General features: G+C 36.3%; 1 protein-coding gene across 1 annotated transcript in view; it reads left to right on the top strand.

Annotated features, from left to right (window-relative positions):
* The window catches only part of CERT1 (ceramide transporter 1), a 174,291-nt gene that overhangs the window by 28,442 nt on the left and 123,129 nt on the right, over positions 1-22,720 (top strand). The window contains exon 3 of the mRNA XM_044680828.1: positions 16,486-16,602. Coding sequence (XP_044536763.1) covers positions 16,486-16,602 — 117 coding nt within the window. The remainder of the gene's footprint in view (positions 1-16,485; positions 16,603-22,720) is intronic.

Raw genomic sequence — 22,720 nt, 5'->3', positions numbered from 1 at the left:
TGGTTTATGATTTCTGTCTCTTGGTAGAAAATGAATTGGATATAGGCTCAAACTATGATGTTAAAAAAAAAAAAACACGCACTCTGAATCTGAGCAGAGATCCCAGATTTGTGTGGAAATGTGAAGTTTTTTCCATAGCCAGTATGTTTTATCTTACTCTCCTGCTCTCTAATTAGGAATTTGCCATCTGGACTTCATTGGGGGGAAAACCATTTCAGTTTCTTCAAAGCCTCTATTGTTTCCTTCCTCTGACTCCTAAATATCCACTTCTAATTCATCGTTTAACTTGACTAATGCTAGCACACATACTTCCATTCAGAGTGTAAATGAAGTGGTGTTTGTTAGCTATTTAATTAATCCTCAACTTACATATGAACTTATCATTTTTATTTATTTGCTTATAGAAAGAGGAACTACAGATTATTGTTAGCTATATTTCAATTTGAAAAGGCAGGGAAACATTTTCCTCTTGCTTTGTTTTTGTTAAAAAAATTCTCTCCCTCCTTACTTTCCTTTCTTGAGAAAGCAAACAATTTTATATAGAAGATTATACATTTGAAGTTGTGCAAAACATATTTCCATATCAGCCATATTGCCAAAAAAAAAAGAGAGAAGATTTAAAAGTATGCTTCCATATGTGTAGAGATTCTATCAGCCCCTTTTCTGGAGATGAATAGCAGTTTTCATCATAAGGCCATCAGAATTGTCTTTGATCATTGTATTGATCAAAATAGCTAAGTCATTCACAGTTGAGCACCATACAATATTGTTGTTACAGAGTACAGTGCTCTCTTGGCTCTGCTCACTTCACTTTGCATCAATTCGTATAGGTTTTTCAGAAACCATCCTTCTCACCATTTCTTTTAGAAAAATAGTATTCCATCACAGTCATATACCACAATTTGTTTAGCCATTCCCCAACTGATGGGCATCCCCTTCATTTCCAGTTCTTTTCCACCATAAAAAGAGCTGCTATAAATATCTTTGTGCAACTAGGTTCTTTGTCTTTGATCATTTCTGGATACAGACCTAGTAGTGCTATTGCTAGATCAAAGGGTATATACACAGATTTATAGCCCTTTGGGTATAGTTATAATTGTTCTCTAAAATGGTTGGATCAAGTCATACCCAACTCCACTAGCAGTTTGTGAATGTCTCCATTTTCTTACAACGTTTGTAATTTTCATTTTCTGTGGGGTGGTACCTTAGAGTTTTAATTTGCATTTCTCTAATCAACACTGCTTAGAGCACTTTTTTCATATGACAATAGATATCTTTGTATGAAAACTGCTTAGTTCTATTTTTTGACCATTTCCTATTTGGGGAATGACATTTTTATAAATTTGACTCAGTTTTCTATACATTTGAGAAATGAGGCCTTTATCAGAGAAACTTGCTGTAAATTCTCCCCCCTCCCCCCCCATTTCCTGCTTGCTTTCTACCTTGCCTGCATTGGTTTTTGTATCTCATGATCTTTTCTATCTCATCTGGTCTCAAATTCATCCTTTATTCATAGGTGACAATTAAATTTTTCATACTCCCCTAATTTGTTTATGATATCCTTTATGTCTAAACCATGTATCCATTTTGACCTCTTGATTTATATGGTGTGAGATGTTTGTCTATACCTAATTTCTGCCAAACTGCTTTCTAGTTTCCTCAGCAATTCTTAAGTAGGATTCTTGACCATAAAGTTTGGATCTTTGGGTTTATTGAAAAATAGGTTTTTATTGGTCATATGCTATTGACTATTGTATACCTAATGTATTAAACTGATCCACTTCTCTATTATGAAGTACCAAATTGTTTTGCTTATTGTTGCTTTGTAATACAGTTTGAGATCTGTTACTGCTAGGTCATCTTCCTTCACATTTTTTTTTTGTTGATTCCCTTGTTTGTCTTGACCTTTTATTCTTACAGGTGAATTTTTTTATTTCTATAAAATAATTTTTTGGTAGCTTGATTGGTGTGGCACATCTTAATGTACTGTTAGTGAAGCTATGAATTGGTCTAGCCATTTTAGAAAGCAGTTTGTAATTGTCCAAAAAAGTTATTAAATTGTTCATATCATGGCAACTTACTGATACCACAAAAAAGTCAGAGATTGAGGGAAAGAATGTATATGTACAAACTTTTTGTTACCATGGGAGTCCTTTAGAAGCAAAAGTAATGCTAGTCATGATAGCTACTACTTCAGCAAACTCTCCTTAGTTGCAAAAGTCCTTAACTACCAGTGTCGGGATCACTGTAAGCACTCAACTAATTCTGAAGAAAAGTAAGCACTCAGAAACCAGCTATCCACTAAAAAATCATTTGCGGCAGAGATCCTAGGTTAGAGAAACATGAATTGCTCAGTTTGGGGGAAGGGGACCTCTTTGGGATATACACCTAAAGGAAACCACAAATGGAGTAGAGATAATCATTAAGTGAATAAGAGTAGAAAATAGTAGGTTAGATGAGGGAAGAAAGAAAGCAGAAAGCTCAAAAAACCTTGAACATAAGGCAATAAATCAACAGGGTTGATAGTAACAAGAGAAGGAAGTATGGCCACAAGAGCAAGTAAAGGCATCGAAGAATCTGAAAAATTACTGCCAAAAAGAGAGAAGCAATCCTTGAGACAGAGGATCTTGTGGACTATGAGGAGAGTATACAACCATAACTTGCTATTCTTGAATGGGTCAAAAGAGAAATAAGAATTATGAGAACAAACTTCATGGTCTGCAGGGCAAAAATAATGAATAGAATAGAAAAACTGGAATCTGCAATGACAAGCTTTACAAGGGAAACAAAAGAGAAAACAATAGATTGGTATTGCAAATTCAAACCTAATGTACTGATTTCAAAGCCATACTATATAGAGAAAACTTAAGATTTCCCTGAAGAATATGATATGGTTTTTTTAAAAAAAAAAAAAAAAAAAAAGGAAAACAATGCAGGAACTGGCCAGATGAGATCTTCACAGAACTTTTGAACCCAGAAAATGAAATATCAATTGAAAGAAATTATAGATCTCCAGAAAAAAAACTCAAGGCCACAAACTCTTAAGTCACATGGTGATAAAATGTAACAATTCAATTTTTTTAATCTTTTGGTAAAGATATTGAATTTTACCAATTACACGTAATAACAATTTTCCACATAAGTTTTCTGAAGTTAAATGATCCAAATTGTCTCCCTCCCCATATCATGGAAAGTTGTAAGCAATTTGATCTAAGTTATACATGTATTATCATGTAAAACATATTTATATATTGTTCATTTTTATAAGAGAATAATCATATAAATAAAAACCCAAATAAAGTAAAGTGAAAAATAGTATGCTTTGATTTGCATTCTGATTCCAGTTCTTTCTCTGGAGGTAAATAGCATTCTTTGTTATAAGTCCTTCAGAATCATCTTGGCTGTATTCATGGAGTAGCTAAATCTTTACTGGATCATTACATAATTTTGCTGATACCATGTACAATATTCTCATCTTCCAGCAATTCAATTCTTAGACAAGTTCTGAAAGTAATAAAAGAAAAGACCTTTGAATACAAAGAAAAGGAAATTTGAATAAGAAAACTATTCTGTACTTGTAGGAGAACATTGGGAGAGGAGTAGAATACTGTTTCTAAAGAACAGTACATCTCAGGATGCAGCCCAGGGTGACCTTCCCAGCAAATCTTGAAATCAATGAAAGATGGGTATTCAATAGCATAGATGTGCTTGGACATTTTTAGAAAGAAAACCAGAAGTGAAGAGATTACTTCATTCTCCAACTGCCCAGATGCTAAAAATTCAGAAATGATTGCATTAGGCAAGGACAGCATTAGAAACAGTGACACACAGAATGACCAGTAAGAGACTTCTGTCCAAAACTACACAAGAAAACTGGCAAAGGTAGAAGTGCCACAGAGATCATAATGAAGAGGTATGCTGGCCTCATCATATAGTCTACTGATATTACCTTTGGAGGTGGAGAGAATTAGAATTCTTAGGGATGATTGGAACTCAGGGGAGAAGGAAGACATTCCAGGAAGATAGCTTTTGCAGCAAATGGGGGAAAAGGTTACCAGGGCCATATGGATCAACTGGTGATACTCTTATCTATAGGTAAAATAAGGTTTTTTGTCATTGTTATGCAGTTCTTTCAGTTGTGTCTGACTCTTTGACCCAATGTTGTTTTTATTTTTAGGCTTAGATACTAGAGTGGTTTGTCATTTCCTTCTCCAGCTCATTTTTACAGATGAGAAAACTGAGGAAAATGGGGGTTGAGTGACTTGCCTAAGTTTATACAGCTAGTAAGTGTCTTGAGGCTGGATTTGAACTCAGGTCTTATGGACTTCATGCCCAGCATTTCATCCACTTGGAATTGGAATTCTTGGGGGGCAACTGGTACCTGGGGGAATGAGAAGGCATTTATCCAGGAAGTTTGAGTAAACAAGAAAAATAGGTAATTGAGAAGAGTAAAAGGTCATTGGTGGGCTATACATATTCAGGGACTCATGTATAAGGGGAGGCAGGGATAGTCTCTATAACACTTCAAGAACTGTTCTGAGAGTGAGTCATGAGAGAAAAGGCTAATTCCTGAGCCAAACTCTTAGAAGGCAGAGACATAAACTGCCTTAAGTCTATTGCCTGGAAATTTTGATTGCACTAGACAAACAGAATAATCAATTGCTCACCATTTAATAAGTGCCTACTAAGTGCCAGGAACTGTGCTCAACATTGGAAATTTTTTTAATTAAGCTTAATTAAGTTAGAGTATTTTCCCATGGTTAAATAATTCATGTTCTTTCCGTCCCCTCCTCCCACCCACCTCCTGTAGCCAACAAGAAGTTCCAGTGGGTTTTACATGTGTCATTGATCAAGACCTATTTCCATATTGCTAATATTTGTACTGGGGTGATTGTTTAGAATCTACATCCCCAATCATATCCCCATCGAACCATGTGATCAAGCAGTTGTTTTTCTTCTGTGTTTCTACTCCCACAGTTCTTTCTCTGGATGTGGATAGAATTCTTTCTCATAAGTTCCTCAGAATTGTCTTGGATCATTGCATTGCTGCTAGTAGAGGAGTCCATTATATTTGATTGTGCTATCTCTGTATATAATGTTCTCCTGGTACTGCTCCTTTCCATTCTGCATCACTTCTTGGAGGTCATTCCAGTTCATGTGGAATTCCTCCAGTTCATTATACCTTTTAGCACAATAGTATTCCATCACCAAAAGATATTACAATGTGTTCAGCCATTCCCCAATCAAAGGGTATCCCCTCATTTTCAGTTTTTTTGCCATCACAAAGAGTGTGGCTAAAAATATTTTTGAACAGATCTTTTTCCTTATTATTGCTGGATCAAAGGGCAGGCAGTCTTTTAAAGCCCTTTGGGCATAGTTCTAAATTGTCTTCCAGAATGGTTAGATCAATTCACAATTCTACCAGCAATGCATTAATGTCTCAGATTTTCCACATCCCATCCCAACATTAGTGAATCTGCTAGGTGTGAGATGGAATCTCAAAAGTTATTTTGATTTGCATTTCTCTTGATTATAAGAGATTTAGAGCACTTTTTCATGTGCTTATTGATAATTTTGATTTCTTTATCTGAAAATTGCCTATTCATATCCCTTGCCCATTTATCAATTGGGGAATGTCTTGATTTTTTATACCAATTGATTTAGTTCCTTATAAATTTGAGAAATTAGACCTTTTACAGAGATTTTTGTTATAAAGATTTTTTCCCAATTTGTTGCTTCCCTTCTAATTTTTGTTGCATTGGTTTTGCTTGTACAAGACCTTTTACATTTAATGTAATCAAAATGATTTATTTTATACTTTGAAATATTCTCTATCTCTTGCTTGGTCTTAAAATCTTTCCTTTTCCATACATCTGACAGGTAAATCTATGTTCACCTAATTTATTTATAGTTACCATCTTTATATTTAAGTCATTCTCCCATTCTGAATTTATCTTGGTGTAGGGTGTGAAATGATGATCTAAACCTAATCTTTCCCATGCTGTTTTCCAATATTCCCAGCAGTTTTTGTCAAATAGTGGGTTTTTGTCCCCAAAGCTGGGATCTTTGGGTTTATCATACACTGTCTTGCTGAGATCACTTACCCCAAGTCTATTCCACTGACCCTCCCTTCTGTCTCTTATCCAGTACCATATTGTTTTGATGACCACTGCTTTATACTACAGTTTAAGATCTGGTACTGCTAAGTGTAATGGGGGTAATTTGGGGAAAGGTGTTTGGGATAAGGGAATTGAAAGGAGGATGTTGGAGACTTGGTAAATGGATAAATTAGGTTACAGGTAGGCTGGGATTAAAGGAGATTCAGGGTATGATAGGACTGAAGTCAGGAGTATAACACAGAAGGGAAACAGAGATCTTCTTGGGAGAAAGAAGTTAAACTAAACAGGCTAACACAGCAGGCTTACAGACTGGGACTTAGACTCAAACACAAGTTGAAGGAAATAGACTAGACTGAAATTAACAAACAGGCTTTAGTTAATTTCACAGGAAGGGACCTATTTTGAAGTAACACCTTCCTTCAAGATGGATGCCCCAGCTTCCCTCTAAACCCAGAGTATGTTTCTCTTTCCCTCTTCTTCCCTCTTGTTAACTAACAGACAAATTACACTAAATAGGACTATTGAAACACAAAGGATTTATTTATTTGAAGGATGTTGTTAGGAAGGTGGATTAAAGGAAACCCCTATCAGTTATCTCAGGAACCTCAGGTGGGGGAAGGGAAATAAAGATGGAATCTGAGTAAGAACCTGCTTTACTCAGTTTTACAAAATCTATCTAAAGGGAATAAATGATGATTTGATTAAATTATAAATAATGCTGTCAATTAGATAACTCTTCACAGATTTAACTCCTCTCTAATTTCTCTCCGTATAAACTCCACAGCCACTAAGGTAAGGGAGGGAAGGCAGGGTGGTATTAGGAAAGGAAGATATAAAGGATCTATCTAAAATAATAATTTCTCTAGTAAATATGTTAATGCTAGGCTAAATTTCAATATTGAAGCTAGATAATCTAAGAGCTCGCTCATTGACTTCCTCCCTTCACGGAAGATCCAGTCAACTGCCTCTCCTCAAGATTCTAAAACCTCTAACAGCTTTTTGGAACTCAGCCAAAGCTAGAAAAAAACTATAACCCCAAATTCTGTATACTATATAAGCCCCCTTCACTTTTTTTTTTTCATTATTTTCCTTGATACTCTTGATCTTTTGTTCTTCCAAATCAACTTTCTTATAATTTTTTCTAATACAATAAAAAAGTTTCTTGGTAGTTTGATAGGTATGGCACTGAATAAGTAAGTTAATTTGGATAGGATTGTCATTTTTTATTATGTTAGCTCATCCTACTAATGAGCAATTAATTTTTCTAATTGTTTAGATCTAGTTTTAATTGTGTGGTGTGTTAATGGAATTAGCTCTAGCCCATTCATAGTCAAACTCTACTTACCCTAGGCATAGAGATGAGGTCATCCCTACCTCCCTTAATGGGGAGGGGAGATGAGTTACCCACACGTGACAATAAGTAACAAATCAAGAACTAGAGACTGCCCTTTGGGCAGTCCAAATCAGTGCAGAGGCTGACATTTGACCACTTGAATTAGAGGTGAACCCAGGAAGTGACGAGAGACACTATCTCTTCAAGTAGGTTGGTTACTTCCTGCTAAGGGAGTGCCCGCTTTGAACTGGGTGCTAAAGGATCTTGGATGAGACTGCAGGCAGCTTCTACTCTGAATGGTCACGTGGGTAAGTTAGGCTGACTTCCTTGGCCTACCTTGGCGATTTTCCAAGACTCTACCTTAAGTAGGCTCCGGCCTATCTGACTGCTAGGCCTTGTGGCTTGTAATTTATTTAGCCTTTTAACCTCTCTCCGTCGGCCTCTGCAGGCCTGGACTAGCCTCTCCCTCTCTTTATTTCCTTACCCTTTACCTTCCTAATTGTAAATAAACTACCTTAAACCCGATCCTGACTATTTTAATTACGGAATCAATCTGAATTGTTGATTCCTGGCGGCCACACTTTAAATATATACCTATAAAATATCCATAATCTCCCTCTTACAATAGGAAGTGTTTTGTAGTTGTGTTTATATAGTTCCTTTGTTTGTCTTGGCAAATGGATTCCTAAATGTTTTATATTATCTAGGGCAGTGATGGGCAAACTACGGCCCTTGAAGCATTATTCTGACGAATACAATGAGTAGGATACAATACAACGAAACTTCGAAAGAGTTTCCTTAGAAACAGACTGACAGATGAGCATTTCCTTTCCTTTGGCCCCCTCTTTAAAAAATTTGCCCATCACTAATCTAGAGTGATTTTAAATGGAATTTCTCTTTCTAACTCTTGCTGCTGACATGTGTTGGAAATATATAGAAATGCTGATGATTTATGTGGGTTTATTTTTGTATTCTTCAACTTTGCTAAAGTGGTTGATTATTTCCACTACCTTTATAGTTGATTCTCTGGGATTCTTTTAGACCATCATATCATCTGCAAAGAGTGATAGTTTAGTCTCCTCATTGCCTATTTTAATACCTTCAATTTCTTTGTCTTCTCTGATTGCTACTGCTAGTGTTTTCTAGTACATTGTTAAATAATAGAGGTGATAATGTGTGAAGATGAGATTAACTCTCCCCTGTCCACTTTTAGATTTAGACACCTGAAGCATATGCACCCCACTTTACATTTGAGTGGGGGTGGTCTATAACATACACATATGCTAAAAGTGGTTGACAAATCAGAAACAACTGACTGCCCCCTGGGCAGTCCTAAGAAAATTCTAAGACTGTGATTGGTCCACATAAAGTGGAGGAAGGAACAGGAAGTGATGCAAAGAAGCGTCTTTAAAAGAAGTTGTAACTTACTGTGAGGGAGTGTTCGTTTGAGTTTGAGTTCCAGTTGGAGTACAAGTTGGAGGCTGGTGAAAGATTTGCTTCATAAACTTGAGACTCTGACATTGGTGAGGCTATAGAGGTCCAGCTCTATAATACCAGAGATACTGAGTGGCGTTTAATGGTGTCGGATTGAAATAGTACAGAAATTGAGAACAGTTAGAGTAATGGTTAGTTCATAACTGCTCCAATATGCCATGGAGTCTAGAGTTTATTATATACTATTTTCACACAAAGCACACAAAGAAAACTTTGCAGCTTGTAGAGGTTACAAATTATACGAAGGAAAACGCTTTGAGGCTTCAAAGTAAAGTTAGAATGGGGTCTAAGGCCGAATTCTAGCCACCTGGATATCAGCAAGCTAATTCCAGGAATAGTAACTATATTTTATAGTTATAAATAAATTGAGTCTTGTACTTTTTATTGGGAGGACAGCACCTGGTTGGATAAAGTTTTGTCTAGCTCTGGCCTTGGCTGTCTTAGGAATATTTTTAGAGTTCAGGGATCTTAATTTTCTTGGAGAGAAATTGTTAACCCAGTAACTGCTGGTTTGCTAAGAACTTAAAGCTTTTCAATGGGACTTATAATGTTATTAAGAAAAGATGTAGCTCTGAAAAGGAGTCAAAAGAGGAGTCTCAGATTTTTACCTCAGATAACCCATTCTGTCTTCGTCCTGACACGTAATGCAGAAAAATTCATACACATAGTTTTACTTGCCGATGATTTTATAATGGGATCCAGATAAAATATCTATCACAGACTCTATTTCTCTGTGACTTCCAATTTGCCTCCTGGAGGGGTCAAATAGTTTTTGGATTAACCAACCTGCTGGTACCAGAACTTTTCAGGGCTTAGGTTACCAGGACCAAACACAAAGACTGCCTTAGCCTGGATTGGTCATGTAGGGAATCCTGATAAAAGGCCCTGTCATGACCCTATTTCTCCACTTGGCCTTCCACATTGAGGCAGCTCTTAGACCTTCCCTTAGCACTACCATGAGGGTTACTGACTCCTTTTCCAGGCTTTCTGGAGGGACTAGCCACTAGAGAGCCCCCCGAGGCTTCATGGCTGGAGCTCTTGCTTTATTCATCACCACATCCTCCAGCTGGGGACTAATTAGCAAATTTATGAGAAATGTGGTTGCCGAAACTACTCAAGTCAGAATGGCTTTTTTTTTTAAACCTTTAACTTCTGTGTATTGGCTCATAGGTGGAAGAGTGGTAAGGGTGGGCAATGGGGGTCAAGTGACTTGCCCAGGGTCACACAGCTGGGAAGCGTCTGAGTCCAAATTTGAACCTAGGACCTCCCGTCTCTAGGCCTGACTCTCAATCCACTGAGCTACCCAGCTGCCCCAGAGAATGACTTTTAATGGTAGATTATTTAGAAAAGGAGAATGAAAGTAAGGGAAATGTGAAAGAAGATAAAGATATTTAACTTAACTCACTTTATATTTTGTTCCAGCCCCTGGCTCAACCCAATTTCAGAGAATCATATTATTTAATTTCCAATTAATTTTTTATTTAACTTTCCATGTACCCTTACTAATTATTATTTTTATTGCATTATGATCTGAAAAGGTTGCATTTATTATTTCTGCTTTTTTGCATTTGTTTGCCAAGTTTTTATGCCCTAGTACATAGTCAGTCTTTGTGAATGTACCATGTGCTGCTGAAAAGGTATATTCCTTTTTGTCTCTATATCTATTATTCTAATTTTTCTGAGATTTCTTTCACATCTCTTATCTCTTATTTTTTGGTTTGATTTATCTAGATCTGACAGAGGAAGGTTTAGGTCTCCTACTACTATAGTTTTATTATCTATTTCCTCCTTAAGCTCCTCCAATTTCTCTTTTAGAAATTTGGATGCTATACCATTTTGTGCATACATGTTGAATATTGATATTTCTTCATTGTTTGTACTTATGCCTTTTATCAGGATTTTTTTTTGTTTGTTTGTTTTTTTTTTTACTATTTTTATACTATTTTTAGTTTGGCTTTGTCAGATATTATGATTGGGACTCCTGCCTTCTTTTTTTCAATTGATGACCAATAGATTTTGCTCCAGCCTTTTACCTTTACCCTATGTGTGTCTACCTGCCTCTTTTGTGTTTCTTATAGAAAATATGTGGTAGGATTTTGATTTCTAATCCATTCTGCTATTTGCTTCTGTTTTATGGGTGAGTTTATCCCATTTACATTCAGGGTTATGATTACCACCTGTGCATTCCCCATCATTTTGATTTCCTCTCCTTTCTTCTTTCACTATTTCCTCCTACACCAGTGTTTTGCTTTTAATCAGACCCCGTAATCCCCACTCTTATTTTACTTCCCTTCTCACTTCCTCCCCTCTGATTCTTTATTCTCCTCTTATTTTTCTTTAGAGTCTATTAAAGTCCCTCCTCCCTCTCTTTCCCTTCCTTTTGGTACTCCCTGCCTCCCCCCCCTCCCCCCCTTGGTTTTTCCCTTTCAAATTCCTTACCTATAAATTAAGATAGCATTTGATACCCCAATGTATCTGGATGCTCTTCCCTCTCAGAATTGATTCCACTGAGAGTAAGGTTTAAGTATTACTAATTAGTAATCTCTTCCTCTCCTTCTTATGATAGTATTCTTCCCTTCCCCCTCCCATGAGCTTCTTTATGTGGCATAATTTATCATATTTTTCTTATTCCTTCAAGTTTCTCTTGGTGCCATCTTCTGTTTTTCCCCTTTTCTTTTTTTTTACATATCATCTTAAACCACTTAGTACTCGAACCTGTACCTATGAATAATAATTCTAACTACTGTGATAGTGAATACAATTCTTGAGAGTTACAAATATCATTTTTATGTATAGGAGTATAAAGAATTTGACCTTACTCAAAATCTTTAAAAAAATTTTTCCCCCTTTCTATCTTGTTTAGCTTTTAATGTTTCTCTTGAATTTTGTATTTGGACATCAAGTTTTCCATTTAGTTCTGGACTTTTCTTTACAACTACTTGGAACTCTTCTATTTTATTAAATGCCCATACTTTCCCCTGGAAGTCAGTTTTGATGGGTAGGTGATCCTTGGTTTTAGATCCAATTCTCTTGTCTTACTGAATATTATATTCCAAGCCTTGCGGTCCTTTAGTGAGGAGGCTGCCAAATCCTGTGTAAACCTGATTTGGTGCTCTTTGATATCTAAATTATCTCTTTCTCCTTCTTCAAATCCTTACCTTGGAAGCTCTTGAATTTGGCAATTATATTCCTGGGGATTGTCTTTTGAGGATTTAATGTAGAGGGTGATCTATGGACTCTTTCAATGTCTTATTTTGCTCTCTTATTGAAGAATATCAGGGCATTTTTCTTGGATAATTTCTGGTAGTATGATGTCAAGGGTTCTATTTATTTCTAGTGTTTCAGGTAGGCTTATGATTCTCAAATTGTTTCTTCTGGACCTGTTTTCCAAGTTAGTCATCTTTTCAATGAGATATTTCATGTTTCCTTCTGTCTTTTGACTTTATTTTATTAATTCTTGTTGTCTTGTGAGATCATTAGCTTAAAATTGCCTAATTCTAGTCTTTAAAGACTGGTTTTTAGCTATGATCTTTTGATTTTCCTTTTCAGTTTGGTCTATCCTGCTTTTCATGGCTTCCAGCAGATCAATTCTGGTCTCCAATTTGCTTATAATTTCATTTGATTTCTGGGCTTCTTTTTCCAAGTGGGAGATTCTGTCTTTTAAACTCTTTATTTTCTTTTTGAACTATTTCCCACTTTTCTTGCCAAGGTTCTTTTGCCTTTCTTACTTTGTTTTCGAACTCTAATTTGACTTCCTGTAGAGCTTGTTGCCAATTTCATTTTTTTTTTTCAAAGCTTGGATGTGTTTGCTTGTTTGTCGTCCTCTGTTGTCTTTTATTTTTTTTTTCCTACATAGAAATTATCCAGGGTTATAGTTTTTTTCTTATTTCTTTTGGTAGTTGTAGATTGTAGTTCATGGCTGTTGGTGGCCATTGTTATGTTAGTTTTTTCTTTCCTTCCCAGCCAGAAGTTTGAGTGAGGAGGGTAGGCTCTTTTTCTACTGAGCTACAGAGAGGTTTTTGCCCTGAGGCTATTTTTCAGTCTCCACTTAGGCTGCAGTGGGTAGTCCCTCTCTGCCCTGTCTCTGTTTCCAAGCTCCGTATTTCTCAGCCTCATGGGGTCCCAAGTCTTGCTACTCTCAGGGGTAAGTCTGTGGTGTCCTTAGCCAGTGCTCCCCCCACTCCTCCCCGCCCCCAAGAACCTAGTGATTGCCCTTCACTTGCTCTGAGAATCTGGCACTGTAGGTGAAGTGGAGGGGGCTGATCAAATTGTGCTTTGGTAGGAGTAATTTTAACCCTTATAGTGTGGAAACACCCAACCCCTGCCTACCTTTAAGGCTGTGCCGTATGGTAGAGCCCCTTTGCTGCTCCAACTTTGATTTTTGTCTTTTTGAGGTGCTTTATATCGGTTGGTAGTGAAGAAAAGACGACCCTTGTTTCTACTTTGTGGCCATCTTAACCTGGAACTGGAATCAGTCTGTCTATCTATCTATCTATCTATCTATCTATCTATCTATCTATCTATCTATCTATCTCTAATCTTTTTAACAGAAATCTTTTATTTAATTAATTAATTTAGAGTATTTTCCCCTTCTTCTCTCCCTCTTCCCCCCATAGACAACACACAATTCAACAGGTTTTTACATATATCATTGATCAAGACCTATTTCCATATTATTGATAATTTCACTAGTGTGATACATCAATCCATGTATTCAAGCAGTTGTTTTTCTTTTGTGTTTCTACTCCCACAGTTCTTCCTCTGACTGTGGATAGTGTTCTTTCTCATAAGTCCCTCAGATTTGTCCTGGATCATTGCATTGCTGCTAGTACAAAAGTCCATTACATTAGATTGTGCCACAGTGTATCAGTCTCTCTGTATAATCTTCTCCTGGTTCTGCTCCTTTTGTTCTGCATCAATTCCTGGAGGTCATTCCAGTTCATGTGGAATTCCTCCAGTTCATTATTCCTTTGAGCACAATAGTATTCCATCACCAGCAGATACCACAATTTGTTGAGCCATTCCCCATTTGAAGGACATCCCCTCATTTCCCAATTTTTTCCCACCACAAAGAGAGTGGCTATAAATATTTTTGTACAAGTCTTTTTCCCTATGATCTCTTTGAAGGGGGTATAAACCCAGCAGTAGTATGGTTGGATCAAAGGGCTGACAGTTTTTTAAAAGCCTCTGGGTATAGTGGAATATTTTTTAAAAAGAAGCAAAAGACAGATCTTGTTGCAAAGGAAAATAATAAATTTTGGAGGAGCTGTGGCAAAATTGGGACACTAATGCATTGCTGGTGAAGTTGTGAATTAACCCAGCCATCCTGGAAGGCAATTTGGAATTATGTGCAAAGGACTTTAAAAAAATGCAAATCTTTTGATCCAGCAATACCACTACTGGGTTTATACTCGAAAGAGATAATAAGGAAAAATACTTTTACAAAAATATTCATAGCTGTGTTCTTTGTGGTGGTAAAAATTGGGAAACGAGGGGCTTTCCATCAGTGGGGCAATGGCTGAACAAATTGTGGTGTATAATAGTGATGGAATACTATTGTGCTATATGGATTGATGATCTGGATGCTTTCAATATGAACTGGGAGAACCTCAGTGAACTGATGCAGAGTGAAATGAGCAGAACCAGAAGAAAACTGCACACAGAAAGTAAAACATTGTGGAAAAATCCAGTGTAAATAGACCTTGCTACTAGTAAAAATGCAGCAAGTCAGGACATTCCTGAAGGACTTATATAAAAAAATGTTATTCATATTGAGAGAAAGAACTATGAGAGTAGAAATGCAAAATCAGAACATATGACATCACTTACCTCATGTATATATGGACATATGTTTGAGAACTACTTTTAAAAAATTGCTATGTAGCATAAATGAATAATATGGAAAATAGGTATCAAGTGATAACATTTGTACAACCCAGTGGAATTCCTGTCAGCTCTGGGAGCAGGGAGGGAAGAAGAGAGGAAAAGAGAATGAATCATGTAAACATGGGAAAATATTCTAAAGAAATAAAAATTTTTAAATAGACAGATCCTGCCTTAAGGCTGTTTGCAGTATAATGGGAAAGACAACATGCAGAAATCATACAAAGCACAAAAATATATAGAATAAATAGGAAATAATTAAGAGGTAAGACTAGAATAAAAAAGGGTCGATCATCAAAGGATATGTATGAATAGGCAAAAGGGTCTAGTTGTTCAAAGATATTTATAGAAATTTTTTTTCTTAGTGGGCACAAAGAATTGGAAATGGAGGGAATGTCCCTCAGTTTGGAAATGACTGAACAAGTAGTGGTATATGATTGTGATGGTATATTATTTTGATGTATATTATCACTTTCTCTTCTACGTTACTTATTCTCTTATGTTTTTATTTCATCTAAATAATCATGTAATCTTTGTGGAAAAATCCATTTTTTTTTTCTCAATTAGTGTCTGTTTGAATTGTTACGGAGTTATAGCTTCTACTTTTGGAGTAATAGCTAGACCCAAAGTAATTTTTGATACTGGTCTTATTTCCTTTGATCAGCTCATACAGCTTTAGTTCCTGATTGGACTTTGTGTCAAGGACACTCTACTCCCTTCTATGCTTTTGGATGGGGTGGGAGGTCACATCTACTTGGTCTTGCTCTGAGTCTCCTGTTTTTTGATAATGACCCTCTGTCTTTTACCTTCCCACCCTTAGTCTTTGATATTCAGGAGACTGAATCTTCAGTGCCTTTTTCTGGCGTTCCCCTCTTAGGACAGAGTATTCATTAGAGGCTTTTTGAGCCCCTGGAGCTTTCTGATCATTTTCCTCCCACTTTCTTAAGGGAACCCTCTGCTCTTGCTGCCTCTGGGCATTTCTGAGCCTTTCAACATAAAAACTTCAATTTGTCTCTGGCTGTTAATGGCAAAGATGAGACTTTGCTATTGCCCTTGGGCTTCTTCTTGATTTTTTGGGGTGGGTGCAATTATGGGATGGAAGAAATCACTGTAGGTTTTCATTGGATTTATTATTGCTTATTCATTATTTGGGCCTAGGGAGCACTTTAGTGTTTTCTAGAATAAGTATATTGTGATTTCTAGGCAGCCTGTCTCACATTCAAGTAGTCTTCTTGTCAGGAAGTTCCTTTTTATTTCTATTAAAGAGTTATTTTAAAACCATGTGATTATTCTTAGCTACTTTAACAAATTCAGAATACTTTTTAAAAAACAAAATCAAGTTGGCGTTGTACTAGTGAGCAGAGTAAAACTAAATATGATTGGACGAGCTATCAGAAAAGAACTATCTCAAAATATTATACTTGATGATAAATATTAACCCTGGAGGGGGCCATGCAGATTGCAGAAAAGTTAGTTGGCAGAAATTAGAGTTGAACTTTTGTATTTTTCATCTTAACTTAGTGCTTTAATCTAGACCACTTTGCCTCCTAGCACAAGTTATTTATGTTGGTATGAAAATTTTTCAAAATGATGTTCTCATCTTAGTGTATGAAACATAATGAATTTTGATTTTCACTATCTAATTTTCCTCCACAGCCTCATGATTTTGATGAATGCCGATTTGATATTAGTGTAAATGATAGTGTCTGGTATCTACGAGCTCAAGATCCAGATCACAGACAACAATGGATAGATGCTATTGAACAACACAAGGTATAAATCTTCATTGTTTTGTTTTTTATGGGGAAGATTAAAAATAGAGAAGGAAGAAAAAAACTAACTTTAGAGCATCTTAGGTTAAAGAATTTGGGGGAGGATGAAAATGAATGAAATAGTACAGGTATACCTTACTTTACACAATAGATATAAGTCCAAAAATTGTGTATAAACTTAATTTTTTTTTAAGCCCTTAACTTCTGTGTATTGACTTATAGGTGGAAGAGTGGTAAGGGTAGGCAAAGTGACTTGCCCAGGGTCACACAGCTGGGAAGTGTCTTAGGCCGGACTTGAACCCAGGACCTTCTGCCTCTAGGCCTGGCTCTCAATCCACTGAGCTACCCAGCTGCCCCCTAAACTTAATTTTTATAGTGGAAAATTAAGTTTAACATTTTAAAATTCAGGGAAATTGCTATGGTGAATTCTTGTTAAAGTTAACATTTATTTAGCAAAGCAGCATTTTACCTCTTAATTTATATGTCTTTGTTAATTTGGATTTTTCTATTTTGGATATGCTTGGGGGGGAACTATACTTATAATGAACTTGGTCTCAAAACTTTAATGGAAATAAAACAGAGAGTATGAAAGCTTTAAGCCTAGATTTTTATATCAATCAATAATTATGTAGGCCAGGAATACTTAACCTTTTTGTGTGTTATAGATCCTATTAGTAGTCTGTTAAGCTTTTAGACTTCTTGGAAAAATGTTTTTAAATATATAAAAATACATAAATTGTGAAGAAAACTAATTACATTGAAATATTTTTTTAAAACTGAAGAGAATAGCTAGTACATTTTTGTTAAGTTTATATATAACTTAATCTCTAAAGATAAACTCTTTATGAATGCTTGGAAGTCTTCAATTTTGTTCAGTGACCATACTTTTCCCTGCAAGAATATAATCAGTTTTGCTGGATAGTTAATTCTTGGTTGTAGACCTAGCTCTCTCTTGCTTTCTGGAATTATATTAAATGCCTTCCGGTCCTTCAATGTAGATGCAGCCAGATCCTATGTTATCCTAACTGTGGTTCCCTGGTATCTGAATGACTTCTTCTTAGTAGCTTGTAATATTTTTTACTTGGTCTGGTAGTTTTTGAATTTGGCTATAATATTTCTGGAAGTTATCAGTTGTGGATTAAATGTAGGAGGTGATCTGTGGATTCTTTCAATTTCCACTTTTCCCCCTTGTTTGAGAATGTCAGGATAGTTCTCTTGTATAATTTCCTGTAGGATGATATCCATACTTTTTCTTTTGTCATGATGTTCTGGCAGACCAATAATTCTTAAATTGTCTCTTTGAGATCTGTTTTCCAGATCTGTGGTTGTGTCAATGAAATGTTTCATATTTTCCTCAAATTTTTCATTTTTTAAATTTTGTTTTATATATTCTTGCTGCCTTGTGAAATCCTTTGCTTCTAGTTGTTGAATTCTAATTTTTAAAGACTGAATTTCATCCCTGGCTTTTTTGATCAACCTTCTTCTGGTCTGCTTTTCTTTGTAGATCATCTTTCACCTTCTTTGCTTCATTTTTCAGCTGGCAATTTGGGCTTTTAAGACATTATTTTCTTGTTTTAGATCATGTATTTCCATTTCCCAATTGTCTCCAGCATCTATTGATTGTTTTCGGAGTTCTTGAGTTATTTGTATTTTGAGTTCTTGAGTTAATTGAATTTTATGTTCTTCCAAATCCTGTGTACATTTCACTGAAGTTTCTTATGTTTTTTTTATTGGTGTTCCTTTATCATCATCTGATCCATTTGCTCATTGTTCAATTTCTGCGTAGAAGCCATTGATTGTGGTTTCTTTTTTCTTTTTCTGTTGTTTACTCATATTTTTTTCTTCTTTCTCCCCTGTAATTGGCTGTAATCTTGATCCTCTGATCATTTTTTTTTTTATCTGTGAGTTTGGGCTATTCAGCCCTGGGAGGGCTTCTTCTCTGTTTTGTTGATTAATTAGTTTAGTGGGACCTGAGGCCAGATGTTCCCTAGCTGGTTTGTGTAATGAATAAGTAGGACAACAGGGGTCTTGAGCTGGTAACAAGGCTAGCAGGAGGATAGTGCTGGTTGTTAGGATGGAGTGGGCAACCTCAGTTGGACTTGAAACTTGTTTATGAAAGTGCAAGGATCCAAACCTAAAAGAAGTGAATTCAGCTACTTTTTCTGTTGTCTGTGGGGGAGGGGTGTTGGAGCTTCCCTGCCCTCTGAAGACTTGTCTGCTGTACTGCTAGGATTAAGCCAAGTGGGACTGATCTGCACAGCTCCAAGTTCCCTGAGGTCAGATTTTCCCCAGCTGGTGGCAAAAGCTAGAGAAGTGAGTCTGGCTTCTTTCATTGTTTTGGAGCTTCCCTGTCCTCTGAAGACTTCTTGTCTTCTGTATTGGTATGATTAAGCCCCTGTATGGTTGATCTGCATAGCTCCAAGAGGAGGTGGGGGTGAGGCAGCACAAGATGGAGGGTATGTTCACCCTCTCTGGGTTTCTCCCCCAGTGGCCTCTCTGCTGTCTGTGATCAGAGCCTTGAGTTTGACACAGCTGTGCCAGCGAGGCACTCCCTTGGATTAGTGCCCAAGCCCACCCAAAGATTCCAGGATCCACTGGAAACTCCAACACATTAGGTGGAGGAGGGGATCTGGGATCTTCCTCCTTTCCCCTCCCACCTGAGAGTTCCAAGAATTCAGGCTTTTTCTTTTCTCTTCCCTCTTCTCCCCCTCCCCCCTACCTTTTAAGTTGGGTCACCTGGAGGATTCCCCAGCTCTGTTGTATTGTCAGATTTGGTTTTCTGTTCCCTGGATGCTGTTAGTCCCTGATTGGTGGTGAAGGGCTTTAGGGAGATCTGGAGCCTTACTGCTTCTACACCGCCATTTTCCCAGAATCTCTAAAGATAAAATCAAATCATTCCAGTTATGTACCAAGTTCCTTTTGTATGCCTAGTGCATGGGAAGCATTAAAGATAAAAGTACAAATAATGAAACAACTCATTCTAATGGTGTTGTGAAAACAAGTATATATGGAAATATGTTCAGCCTAAAGTGAATACATAAAAATGTGTGTGTGCACGTGAGGTGTGTATGTGTGTGTGTGTGTGTGTATAGCTATATATATGGTATTTTTAAACTGAGGGTAGAAGTAGAGGGAATTGGAAAGACTTCATGTGGAAGTTGGTACTTGAGCTGCATCTTAAAGAGAAAGGACTCTTTGAGGTAGAAGATAAAGGCAGAGTTCATTCCAGGAATCAAGGGTGGCCCAGGAAAAGGTGTAGAAATAGAAGATGAAATTTCAATAGATCACAGGAAAGAGAGAAGATAAACCCATGATGCTGGAAAGATAGATTGGGTCAAGATTGTGAAGCTTAAGAAGAATAGTCTATTTTATATAACAGATGTACTTGGAAGCTACTGGAGTTTGAACAAAGGAGTTACATGGTCAGATTTGTGTTTAAGGAAAGTCATTCTAGCAACAGTGTATAAAATAGACTGGTATGGGGAGAGATTTGAATTAAGAGACCAAGTAGTTGCTGTAATCTAGGCAAAAGATGATGGCTTATGTTAAAGCACGATTGAAAAGAAGTTTGTGAAGGCAAAAACAGAAAATTTACTAATAAATTGCTTATTAAAATAAAGAATTTTTCTGTACAAATTTACACACTCCCATTTTTTTGAAGGTCAGGCTAAGGATTCCATTATTGACTCATCAAATAATTGTGGGGGTAGGAAATAAAGAGGAAAAATTTTAATTTTATATTACTCTATGTTAAAATATTTTCATATGTTCATATAGTTACCTGCACTTGTTCCTCTTTATTGGTTTCACAGAGACATAATTTGAAACCTGCTTAATTTACTTATCTGGCAAAAAATACAAGAAAAACCAGCCTGGCTTGAGTTGGTTGAAAAACATTCTTTGTAACATTGATCACATGTTAACTTTTTATTGTCCTTTTGTTAATCATGAAACTTCATTAGGCCAGTGGAAAACTAGCTAAAGAGAACTCTTATTTTTTCTTTGCTATATAATGTTTATGTAAATGCATTTAGCAAAAAATAGATTTCCCAACATTTGGTCTAATGTCCAGAAAATAATCATAAGGTAAAGAAATAGGAAATATTTTTTGTGACTAAAGATGAATGCTTTGAGTCATAAATTGAATTTAAATTTTATGTAATTAAAATTAAAATTTATAAGCCAAAATGAAAACTGACTCATATCATGCTAAGTGTTTTACTGTAGACAAGAATTCTTGCTTGACATGTCTTTGTCAGCAGAGCTTTCCTAAATTTTGCTTTAACGTTTGTCTAAAATCTACATTTAAGAATTTAAGCAGGGAGCATCCAGGTAGCATAGTAGATAAAGAGTGGCCAGATCTGGAATTGGGAGGACCTGGTTTCAAATTTGGCCTCAGAATCTTATTCCTAGCTGTGTGACCCTGGATAAGTCTAATACCCATTGCTTTAAAAAAAAAAAAAAAGAATTAAGCAACATTATTATAACACCTATATGTATATATAAGCTTTGCCATTTACCAAGTGCTTTTCTTATTTAACTGCTGAGAAGTAGCTAGTGCAAGTATTATTCACATTTTACAGATGCTTATACAAAGGATCAAACATTGTAGATTACCATAGGTCTTTCATCAAATAAAAATGGACTCTAGATGTTCTAACACCTCTTAAATATAGGCTCTGTTTTCAGGATTATGTTGAAGCTGTGGCAACAGCTAATTTCCTTTTAGTTTCTCTTTAAGGGTTGTATTGTTGCCTTGATGCCCCTTTTAATATTAATTTCTAGTTCTATGTAACAGATTTGCATGCAATAATCTTGTATCACATTTCTTTCCAAAAAGTAGAATCCAGGCTTGAGAGATCCAAAGTTTGACAGAACTAACCCCTGAGTTTTAAAACTATACTATATCTATGAAGAATGAAAAGGAGTCATGACTTCCTGTTTCTGTTTCTTCATTCATCTAGTAACTAGAAGCAATAGGTTCACAATTTTTTCTACTCATCTACCATGGATGATATCAGCAGACTTGAGTTTTTATGAGACCATTTTGTGAGTGGTGCCTAGAAAGAATAGATATAAGAATCTGAGAAGAAAGTCATAGAGGGAATAACTAGATGGAGAGACTATAATAAAAGATGGAACTGAAAGAGCATTGGAAGCTCACATACATATAAGCAGGGAGACAGTAATACAAGATGCCCAAGTTCTTATAGGAATCTATAGGGAACTATAAAGCCACAAAAGGATAGAAGAGTACAAGGAGAGATAGTTGTTCATTCCATATACTTCCCTCATGTTAAAATTTAAATCCCATCTGGTGAGGTTACTAGGCTGAAACAGGTTTATCTCCATATCCTCAACCAGTGCTTTCAGAGCCTTGTTGTTGTTTTTAGATTAGAGAGCCATTTCTTGTGAATAAACATTTGTGACAATACTAATTCTTTATAAACTCCTTTTAAGTTCAGTAAAACTGAAATGGCATCATAACATGTTAGAAGAATTTTAGGTTTTTTCTTGCTTAATTTGATCTTCATTGTATTTGCCTTTTGAGCCCACCCACTCAAATACACTTTAAACAAGTTTTATTTATGTCTTGGTTTTGTAAAAAGGGAAAAGGGGTTTGATTTTTGGTTGGATGTATTAATATTTAAAGGTGTGGTCACCAAGGAACTGAATACATACCAATTCCTAAAATGATTTTAGTAATTTATTTACAAAATATAGGAGAGAATGGAAGTAGAGAGATGAGAAGAGGGTAGAGTAAGAGATCTAACTTAATGAACTAGATTTGTATTCAAGTCTGGGCTTAGCCCTGCTAGAGAGCCTAAAAGTCAATTAATAAGGGGTTTAGCACTAGGGCTTCTCTTAATCAAGGGAGCCTCCCGGAAGCTAGTACCCCCAGGGAAGTTAAGGTAGTCAGTAAACCTTTTTCACACATCAAAGTCTCAGGGTCCCAGCCAGAGCTCCTTCAAGTCCAAACCATGAACAAGAAGAGAGCTGAACTCACTGAACTCTTTTTTAAAGAGGCTTTTACGTCACTTCCTGTGTCTTCCTCTAAGTTTACATGTCCAATCACAACAGATGCTTTGCTTAGGACTGCCTAGGAGGCAGTCTGTAAA

The sequence above is a fragment of the Gracilinanus agilis genome, chromosome 1 (assembly GCF_016433145.1).
Source record: "Gracilinanus agilis isolate LMUSP501 chromosome 1, AgileGrace, whole genome shotgun sequence".
NCBI lineage: Eukaryota > Metazoa > Chordata > Mammalia > Didelphimorphia > Didelphidae > Gracilinanus > Gracilinanus agilis.
This window is presented reverse-complemented; position numbering and strand designations above follow the sequence as displayed.